The sequence below is a fragment of the Lytechinus pictus genome, chromosome 1 (assembly GCF_037042905.1).
Source record: "Lytechinus pictus isolate F3 Inbred chromosome 1, Lp3.0, whole genome shotgun sequence".
NCBI classification, from domain to species: Eukaryota; Metazoa; Echinodermata; class Echinoidea; order Temnopleuroida; family Toxopneustidae; genus Lytechinus; species Lytechinus pictus.
In genome coordinates, this window is record NC_087245.1 from 35,864,721 (window position 1) to 35,875,033 (window position 10,313).

General features: G+C 38.7%; 1 protein-coding gene and 1 long non-coding RNA gene across 2 annotated transcripts; one reads left to right on the plus strand and one right to left on the minus strand.

Annotated features, from left to right (window-relative positions):
* Positions 1 to 2,162: 2,162 nt before the first annotated feature.
* On the plus strand, positions 2,163 to 3,189 carry LOC135154671 (uncharacterized). The gene is made up of 2 exons (XR_010294018.1): positions 2,163 to 2,387; positions 2,834 to 3,189. It is a non-coding gene; the product is annotated as an uncharacterized LOC135154671 (long non-coding RNA).
* Positions 2,783 to 7,323, minus strand: LOC129281573 (uncharacterized). Its single transcript, XM_054917531.2, has 2 exons — positions 7,083 to 7,323; positions 2,783 to 6,484 (listed from the first exon to the last, which is right to left on the minus strand). The coding sequence occupies exons 1-2, from the start codon at positions 7,279 to 7,281 to the stop codon at positions 4,932 to 4,934; spliced, it is 1,752 nt and encodes a 583-aa protein (XP_054773506.1). The 5' UTR covers positions 7,282 to 7,323; the 3' UTR covers positions 2,783 to 4,931.
* Between the last annotated feature and the right edge of the window lie 2,990 nt (positions 7,324 to 10,313).

Sequence of the window (10,313 nt, forward strand, 5' to 3'; positions counted from 1 at the left end):
ACGAAATAAAGTTCGTTGTTCCGAAGGTTCTTTAATCCGAAAACAAAATAAGGTTCGTTGTTCCGAAGGTTCATAAGTCCGAAAACGAAATAAGGTTCGTTAATCATTTCGTTTTCGGACTAACGATCCTTCGGAATTTCGAACGTCATTTCGTTTTCGGATTAACGAAACTTCGGAATTACGAACCTCACTTCGTTTTCGGACTAACGAACCTTCGGAATTACGAACCTTCGGAAATACGAACCTTCGGAATAACGAACCTTCGGAATATCCGAACCTTCGGAATAACGAAGCTTCGGAATTACGAATGTATGCGATATACAAGACACCAGTTGTTCCCTTTTTCCCCTCAAACTAAAAATAGAGCTAAAGACAAGCTACATTGCATCCTTTGCGAATTATTTTCATGACTCATTCAACCAGATGGAATTACAGTAATTATGATTTAATGCAATTCTTAGCCATACTAAATAGACTTAACCCGTTTTCAGTAACTCGTGATTTTTTGGTCCGCACCAGGCCTGCACTATAATAGTCCGCACCACAATCGTTCAGTAACTGTAGCAGATCCGCGCTACTTTTTACGCTACTTTTACGATGGTACTGGCCTGGTGCGGATAAAAGCAGCAGTGAACCCGGACATGGAGCAGGTTATTTTAGCCCGCGGCAATTATAAACTCAACATTTTACGACTTAACCCAGGTCTGGTCTGGACCAGCGAGTTACCGAAATCGGTATAATTTTACAACTTAGCCCGGGACTGGTCCGGATCATTCTGGAAGCGGTATTAATCGTCTTAATGGCCTTGGAAAGAAGAATTGTCAATTTCTGCTAATGTATAATATAGACGGAAGGCATTTAACATAAATGCTTGAATCTATCAAAATTTCATTATTTAGTAGAGGTGTTGTGGATAAGTCTCCGGACTTTGAGCTACAAGGTCGGGGATTTGAATCCCACCGCAACACTTGCGTCCATAGGCAAGGCGTTTGTCTACATTTGCCACTCTCCACCCAGGTGTAGTAAATGTGTACGCGGTAGGAAGAAATTCCTTGAATGCTAGAGCATCTAGTAATGGCAGCCGTGCTAAAACCAGGTAGTAATATGCAGCGCTTAGAAACACAGTATTAAGTGGTATATAAATGCTGCATTTTATTATTAATAATAATGATAATAATAATGAAAATAAATGATATGTCTATTTATACAACGCATGCAGTTACTTTGTGCATATACTCAACTGCGCTTTGATATTTGGTATCAAAATCATTACCCCGGCTGTAGCTGAGCCGCCATATCAATATGCGCTGAAGCGTTCAAGAAATAAATCCCACCGGGTACCCATTTACCTCACTTGGGTCGAGTGCGGCACAAAGTGGATAATTTTCTTGCCGAAGGAATTTACGCCATGGCTGGGATTCGAACCCACGAGCCTCTGTTTCAAAGTCCGCAGACTAATCCACTGGGCTACAACGCTCCATTGATTTGATTTTCTAGTTGAAGGTTTCTATTCTTGATTCGATTACCTATTTTTCCAAAAGCTCTATTATCATCTAATAATAAACGCAATATATTTCTAAAAATGATTTTGATAGAAAACTCTGATTCTTGACCTTGTTTCTTAGTGAATATGATATAATAATTTCAATCACGTTCCTTCTGTGCCGTGTGTCAAAATGTACTGAAGGAGATACCATGTAATATGACTAGCCTACATAATGTATTCATATAGCTATCCATAATTTCATAATCAGTCATAAATAGCCACTTTATTCATAACGTTCAACAATTTGGTTATTTTTTCTCATCAAACACCATGTTTATGTTGGGGTCGACGATTTTAGCCATTGCCACTGATTGACGAGGGGCATTTCATGAAGCATTTGTGGGCGATTTTCCATTGACGACTTCGCTCTCAGCCAATTAGATTACAAGATTTCAGTAACTTTTAACAAGTGTCAGAGGAAATCAGTGACAAGGCATGCTCATGAAATGCATCCCGAGTTCTATTGATGAAAGTGGTGTTAGGGATTCAACCTTATTCCCTATGCTATCCCCTATTGTTATGCACAATTAAGGCCTGGGTCTGAATAAACCACTGTTAGGCTCCAGTGCACTCTTCCTGGCTTAACAGGTGGAACATTTTTGCATTGGGTCGGTTGCCCAAGCACTTAGGCTTCACTATCTGCTCAGAAGTCAAACAGGGAGGACCTATGGCATGTATGGGTCAATTATTGGTTCAGAAATGCTGTTGGAAAATTAAAGTTTTTAGACTTGAATTTAGGGCAGATAGCGCTGCATTTTCCATGTCAAAGCATCAAGAACATTACTGCTGAGAATTGAGGCCTTCCTGATGATTTCCTGCCTTTAGTCACAGATGTCAAACTGTAAGTGAAAATGATTTTGATTACTGTTCATTTTGTATTTTGATTGAGTCATTGAGAAAGTCAATGTCATTAAACGGACCATTGAATTTTATATAAAAGACAAGAGTGTTAGTTTATAAACTATCTCCAATTTAATTAATGAAGAAGTTGAGTTGTTCCAGGACACATATTTATTAACTTTTTTTATCTCAGAAATGGGAAAGGATTTTCTAAAAGAAATGCCTTTTAGGAAGAAGTTATTTTTTTGTTATATGTGAAACATTTTTAGGACTGATCATGCTTATTAATCAGTTGTGAAATTACATATGAGTATTTTGAAGATTGGAAGATATTATTCCTTTGAATACAGGAATTAATCTAGGGGATTACATATATGAATATTGTGAAGATTTAAAGATATTATTCCTTAGATTATTTATAGTTTGGGTATAATGTTTGTTTTTTAGATGGGTTCCAATTCTGGTTCTGAGTTTGGTTCCAAGTCTGGTTCCAACTGCCGTTCCAATTGCCGTTCCAGTAGCCGTTCCGGTCCCATTCCCGACTCCGGCTTTACCATGATTATGACTGTCAAATCCCACCATGGACAAGACTTCTAAAGAGAGTCAGAGAGGGAAGACAGATTCGTCGTCGATTCGTCAGTATCAATGAACATTGAACTGGAGTGATTTTTCACCGCATATTAGTGGGCTACTTTGTATGTTATTTCAAAGAATTGTATATGTTATTTGTACTCTGAAACAAAGCCATTGAATTATCGTTCTAGCCTGAATACAGCTAGTTTTAATAAATTCTTTAAACTGTATTTTAATGTTCATGTAATTATTTCATTTAATGTCCTCTTGAGTTACTTGGGTGTGACAATTGGTTGCGAGAAATGATTGTGTGTCCTCTTCGGTTGACTTGGGTGTGACAAGTGTTTTTTTTGTTCATTTTTGTTCGTTGTTCGAAAACATGAATTAATTGCTATGACGTAATCGTTACACACTTAAAATGTTGGGCAACATACTGTCCACTGTGTTGGGTAATGTATGTTGGTTAAAAAATAGAGGCCTATATTCTGGGCAATTATCCAATTGAGCAAATGTATTACCCAATTATTAGTCTATTATTGCACAATTTGGACAGATTTTAACCAATAGTTGTGTGGACAGTATGTTGCCGAGTGATGGTTAAAAATTGGGCCCTTTTTGCACAACCTTTTTAAGAGTGTAAATGAAAGTAATAATGTCACATTCACACCAGTAAGCTGACCGCAGACCGATCAAATCTATTACATTATTTCAAATAGCATACGATCGATCGGTGTGGAGTCTGCTTTGTTGATGTGACTGAAGCCTTGGACTCATTCTAGAGCTAACAGTAAATACATAGGCATCGCACACAACCTGAGTCCCTTTGCTTTGAAAATTTGCAATCAACCACTGGTCCAACGTCAACCATGATAACTCGACTTCCAATGAATAAAAACTCACATTTTGGAACGCATGGTGGATCTTTTTGCAACGGGCTTCTGGGCTATGAACAGTTACCCAGACGACGCCATTTTTTTCAGAAAAGTGATAATCATGACTTATGGAGTGACGTCAGACTGTCTTGAAAATTGGAAAAAGGAACGGCGTTTAAGATAATTATGAGCAAGGCATTATTTAAAAAAAAATCTTAGAAAACAAGACAACTGAACTTTCGTCTACCTTGTATGTGGGGACAGTTTGACTTTTACCTATACTAAAGTCTTTCGTGGTATTTAGAATTCTCTGGAACATTTCCGTGATGTAAGTCCCTATTATTGCGTTTAGCTCTCTTTCTTTCTCTGGGTTGATTAAACCAGAAACTGAAGACACCGTTTAAAGGAAAACAAATAAATATTGTTCCTATCCCACGATAACTGATCTATATGAAACGAATTCGGAGATTAGTAACCATTGCCTATAATTCCCCGTCATTGGATTAATAGGGAGTTTTTGTTACTGGATGGTATTAAGCTTGGAGAACGGTGGAGCACAGAAATGCGAGCTTTGTGAATTCATGAGAATAATCCAGCGCGTAAGGGAACACGGTACACTCCTGGTAACCTTCTGCAGACCCCCCCCCCCCCTTAAAGAAGAAGAAGTTAATTCAGGAACCTGGTTGAACGCTGCGATCGATGCACTATGCATGATGTTGGCAGGTGCGATTATAGCATTTGACCATCTGAACATGGACTTTGGTGTTCACTCAGCTCCCGTCCGATCCCAAGCATGAAAAAGCTTCCGTCCAGGGGAGCGTTTCATGAAAGGACTTGTCGGACGTTTTATCCGACAAGTCCCATTTTATCTGACAGTTACCATAGTAACAGTACCTCTCAGCCAATCAACATCAGAGAAAGATGTCAGATCTGACAACTAGTCGGATGAAAATGTTGATGAAACACTCCCCAGTGGGTGTTTCTTAAAGCTGTTCATTAAGTTACGCACAACGTTACGTTAAGTTTGGCGTAACTTTACAAACAGCTTTGAGAAACACCCACCAGGAACTAAAACTCCATGTGCGCTATAACTTATTGGATCAATCCTTGATGATGCCGATTCTTCGTCCAAAACCTTTAACTATGAATATAAACTTTTTAATGATGAGAGCAATACACATCGACGTCACTGCCATACCGATCATTGTATACACACAGCAAGCGATTAAGCTAGTCAAATTTGTGTCAGGTACTAGATCACCAAAACCAATGGTAGTTAGTGTGATAAAACAGAAATAGAATGCGTCGAAGAAATCCCAGTTGTTCTCTAACATAGAGAATAAAATGGCACCGGAGGTTATGTAGCTAAATAGAAGGAGTAAGACGGGCCACATTGGGATATCAGCTACCTCAAGGCTCCTTGTACCCCGTCCTTCGCTAGTGTCTGATTCACTACCTTCATAGATTGTTCCTAATTCATCATCGAGCTGATCCCCTCGACGACCTTTCTTTTTCCGTTTACCCTTTCCCTTTCGGCCACCTTCACGTACGACCTCAGCCTCTGGTTGAACAGGAAGTGGACGAGGATCGAAACCTTTATTTGCGATGTCGTGAAGGAGTTTGGTGTTTTCCCCACAAGATAACTCGGGTAGAGCAAAAGCCAAGTCTTCGCGACTACTACCAAGAATCTTGTCATAAGTGGCTAAACGTATTGCAAGAGTAGAGTCTATAAGCTTTAGCTTTCTATGATGGTGTAATGAATAAAGACTTGGTGGTTTCATTAGAATCTTTTTCCGCGCTCTCCGCTTCCTTGGAAAAGTGTTACCATGTCTATGATTGACTCCAAGATTGGAGCGATCAAGAGAAGCATTACCTTCACTCTGAGCATAGTCCCTTCGTCGTTTCCGACGTTTTTCTGCTCTAGGATAGGTCTGCGACCCTGACTGATTATACCTTGACGCTGATGAGCTTTGTCTTGATATACTCTTCTGTTCTGAAGGTGGTCGACTTGAATCACCTTCACTTCCGTCTCCTTCCTTCCTCTCCTCCCCCTCGCTGCTTCCTTTATCAAACTGACGGAATTCAATGCACGACTGCTGTCGAGGGAAAGACGAACGATTTTGTTTCCCGCTACCCAACTCAACACTCGACTCTGCGCGACTGGTTGTCGGGAATGGCTGCGAGCTGGCGGAATCATAACTGTCACTCTTTGCAAGCGATGGCGATCGCCTGTCCGTCTCTGACGCGGTGCAGAGTGAAGCTGTATCACTCTTAGTATCGTCGACTGATCCTTGACCAATCTCTTCACTGATGGGACGAGGAAGATTGATCAAGGATTGTTGACGTGGTGTACTACCAAGACTACGACGAGAGCTCTGTGTGTCCGAAAACACATCCTCCTCTTCATCATTGCCTTCTGCTAATCTATCGGCCATCTCATTCGATTCTGCGTAAGGGGGTGGTAATCTAGGATCACTTGAGGATACTATATCCATGTTGAGAGATAAAGGACGTTGGTTGGTTAGTTTGGTCTGATTGTCCATGTTAACGATTGTTTGGCGATGAGACTGAGAATTCTTCTTGTTCCCCCTTTTTGATCCCTTTCGAACTTTCTTCTGGCTTGAAGGAGCCCCCTTGGCTGATTTGGTGCTACCTATGTGTTTTGAAAAAAGGAGAGAAATCAGTTTATAATAAGCATGTCTGCAAGAATAGTTGTGGGTATTTTTTGTTTATTTATTTATTACGTCTTATTTTATCACGGTACATGACTCTGTCAGTGGGTCAAACACTGTTATACTTAGAGGCCCTGAAATACAATAACGAAAATACATTAGAAAAACAACAACAACATGTACATGAAACTTATTGTCAACTACAAATAGTTCTAAGAGTGGAGTCAGCAACCTCATGGTGTCTGGCATGTGAATTTGTTTATTGTTATTGATATTTAAATATATATATGATGTATTTTACTGTATTTGTCGTATTGTATACTGTATTTTGTATTGTCGTTGTCCAGAGTCAAGAGATTTTGATGCTGTCCCGGTCCACCAACTTTCGACAAAAACGTCTCTCCATTGTGATTTGACTTTCATTCATAAAGGAATTTGTGCGTTGTAGAGAGATTCTCCGTAGTTAAAGCGAAATGTCCGAAATGACGAGAAATGGAGAGGTAGGCGGGAAAGTGGGAGGTAGAGAGAAAGGGGTATAGGGAAGGGAAATTGAGTCAGTCAATAAATGTAAACCTGTACCTTTTCGCTGTAATGTTTTCTTTGCTTGTTTTTTCCTCTTCTTTTTCTTTTTGGTTTTGTTCCTCTTTCCGCACCGAAGTCTCTTGCAGAGTCGACTGGTGTACATTCTGTAGAGTAGCCGAGCTGATGTCGCCATCACTCGGCCAACATTGGTCAGGACTAATAACATGAGAGGAATACCGAGCAATGCGTAGAACATGCAGAATAGCTTGCCTATTATCGTCAGCGGTGAGACATGTCCGTATCCTGCGGAGAATAAAAAAATAAAAAAAGAGAACAGTCAATTAACAGTTATTATACCAATGAAATATAATCACGAATGTGACTATATTATAAGGACTTTAATCGTGATTATGTTAACTTAGTGATAAGAAAGTGCAGATTGTCATATTCAGGTAGGTAGTTATTACTATACCGTGTGATTAAAATAAAATACCTCAAAATCTCCAATTAAAAGGGGGAAATGTGTCATGAACATACCTTTATTGTATATGGCCTGAAAGAATGATTTCTCCCAAATAATTTGATACCATATTCATGTGGAATGAGTTAACGCTTGTATGATAATGAAGTATTTATCGCAGTGATGTAAATTTTGATTTGCGCCAAAGCAAGGCATGGCTGCAAAAAATGAGAATGAATCAAGATTTCAATGATGTCATAATACTACAAGGATTGCGTTAAGATCCATTTCAAAAAATCGTTTTAGTGATTTACGTTATAATTGTTTAATAAACACTTTTTAGTATCAATTCTCAAGTTAATCTTCATTGAAAAGGGATTTGCAAATATGTTTACCAACTCATGTAGATTTATTGCATCATTCGCATCTGGGCTTCATTCATTCATTGCAGTCATGCCTTGCTTTGGCGCAAATAAAAATTTACATCACTGCCAAGAATACAGTGCCTACTGTTATCCAAGCGTGAAGACATTTGTGTGAGTTGAAATTTTTTTAAACTCTCATGGTAGAATAATTTGATTAAATTCATGCTCATTTTCATCTTGTTTTTTGTTGGATATTTATTGATTATCTTTAGGTCGGATGATTATGACACTAGACTCAAAACAATCATTGAAAAATGATTGTTTTGTCTTCAGATAAGATTTTGTCATTTCTTTCTTTTCAAGAAAAAAAAGTTAATTCTAAGCAGTGGTCAATGAACCCAAGTAATTGTTGCGGGTGCCAAACATTGTAAAATGAGCAAAACTTCAAGAATGTTGTGAGCGGGCGAAGCGAGCGAGCAAATATGTTGACCCTCTTAGTATGAATAGCTAATGTTGTGATATATTTCGACAATTATATTAGAGAACGATATCATATTTCAACAATCCCCTTCCCTTTTCTGTCTTTTTACATTTTCTTGGTGGTTAAACCTTTTTTTTTTTTGGGGGGGGGGCGAGGGGCTGGTCCCACCTCCTCCCATTGATACGCCAGTGATTTGAAGGATATATGACTGCACCCCTTGTCATTGTCTCTTCAAAACGTGAGGTCGCTCGTGTAATGAAAAAAAACGAAGAGGTAAAAAGTAAATATATCAACACGAAACTCAACAATTAAAGAAATCTGGATTGCAGCATTCGAATGTCTTTGGAATTAGATTAATTTGAATCATTTTTAAATAAGACGCATCAGTCTTCTATTTTTTTAGGGGGGGGGGGGGTGTGGTTAAAACGGTCATACGTTAGAAGGGTAACTTTCAAATATACAATAAGATAGGATCATGTGAACAAGACTAGCATCAATGATCACGCAAAGGAATATTGCTTTTGAGAATATCCAGATGTACTATTATTTACTATTCAAATTGCCTCATAAAGTTCGTGCTAATCGTAAATAAAACGAAGCTTTGTTATAACCATAAGCTCTCCCTCATGCAATGGTGAATTGATCGGTTGCTCTGTTTTTATTCCAGTCCATGTTGCCAATTTAATGTTGATCCGTACCAGACATTAGCGAACAGTCAACTATATAAATCATTGTAAATTCTAAGTTTGAAGTAATGCCTTTACCACACAATGGCATACCTTAATTGGAAGCCTCGTCAGAAGGAGCAAACATTTTTGAAGAGCCAAAAAAAAAAAAGAATAACAAATAAAAATAAATGAAATTGGGGAGAGGGTACAAAAAGAAAGAAAATAATCAACAGTTTTTCTAGAGGTGCATCATTAAGCCACCACCCCCGTGCGCTAGTGCTCCCATGTTTGAAATATTCATCAGAATATTTCCTCATTTATTGGAGTGATTCTCATCTTACAAATTTATTTCAGCATCCCAACGCACATGTATTTATTTTTTATTTTATTCATTTATTTTTTTTACATAGAAATATGACTCTTTAACCCTCCATCCATCCGAGGAGAGGGGGGGGGGTATTTTGACAAGTGCCTCGATTGCATTGTGAAACACAACCGTTCCCTTTTAATAAGTGCGGACTCAAAAACACGATAAAGGAAAGTCGTTCCCTTCAGGTAAATGCACATTCAGGATATACGATGTATTCTGATCATTGGAAAGGAGATAAAAGCAACCGCGTATGCTTTATACATTCATAGCATCAAAATCAGAAATGCGAATACCCGATAACAAGGCATAAATGTACTAACATTTAGCCAATGTAAACAATCGACGTAAAAATTCATCACCGTAATTTCTAGAGGGTATTTTTCAAAATCAGAGACGATAAAGATTATAATTATGTGGTTATCTGCAGGCTGGGGTTTGGACTCAAGACTACGGCTGCAGGGACGTGACGTGTTGATTTCCGCCAGTCTTATATTTCATATCAGCGAACATAATAAAGATTCCCGCTCGTAATAAATAAAAGGATCATACCGTTCTTTTGCTATTCTCTTCCACCAAAATGTCAGACACATTACCCTTATTCCAGGGACATCCTTATTAAGGTATTTACGCCGCAAACTTCAAAATGCATTCCTAAGCAGTTAAATGGAGTAATGTGCCTGCCTGGACCAGTAACCTATAGGCCTCTATTCGCATTCTCTGTCCTGTTTCAATTTTATACACACCTCTCTACCCATCCAGTGTATCCCCACAGGGAGAAAATTGATTGTAATACAGCCGGTAAGAGCGAGGGAGTGTTAAAGAAGGAAAGATGAAAAAGAAAGAAATGAAATGAGTGTGATATAACATCCAGAGTCAATAAACGGGTCGTGTGGTCCAGTGGTTAGAGCATTGGACTCATAATCGCAAGGTTGTGAGTTCGAATC

Excerpts from the sequence above, each read along its gene's own strand:
- LOC129281573 (XM_054917531.2), bottom strand. The coding sequence starts at position 7,281 with ATGTTCTACGCATTGCTCGGTATTCCTCTCATGTTATTAGTCCTGACC. Across the intron at positions 6,485-7,082 it reads GAAAACATTACAGCGAAAAG|GTAGCACCAAATCAGCCAAG; the intron begins GTACAGGTTTAC and ends CAAAACACATAG.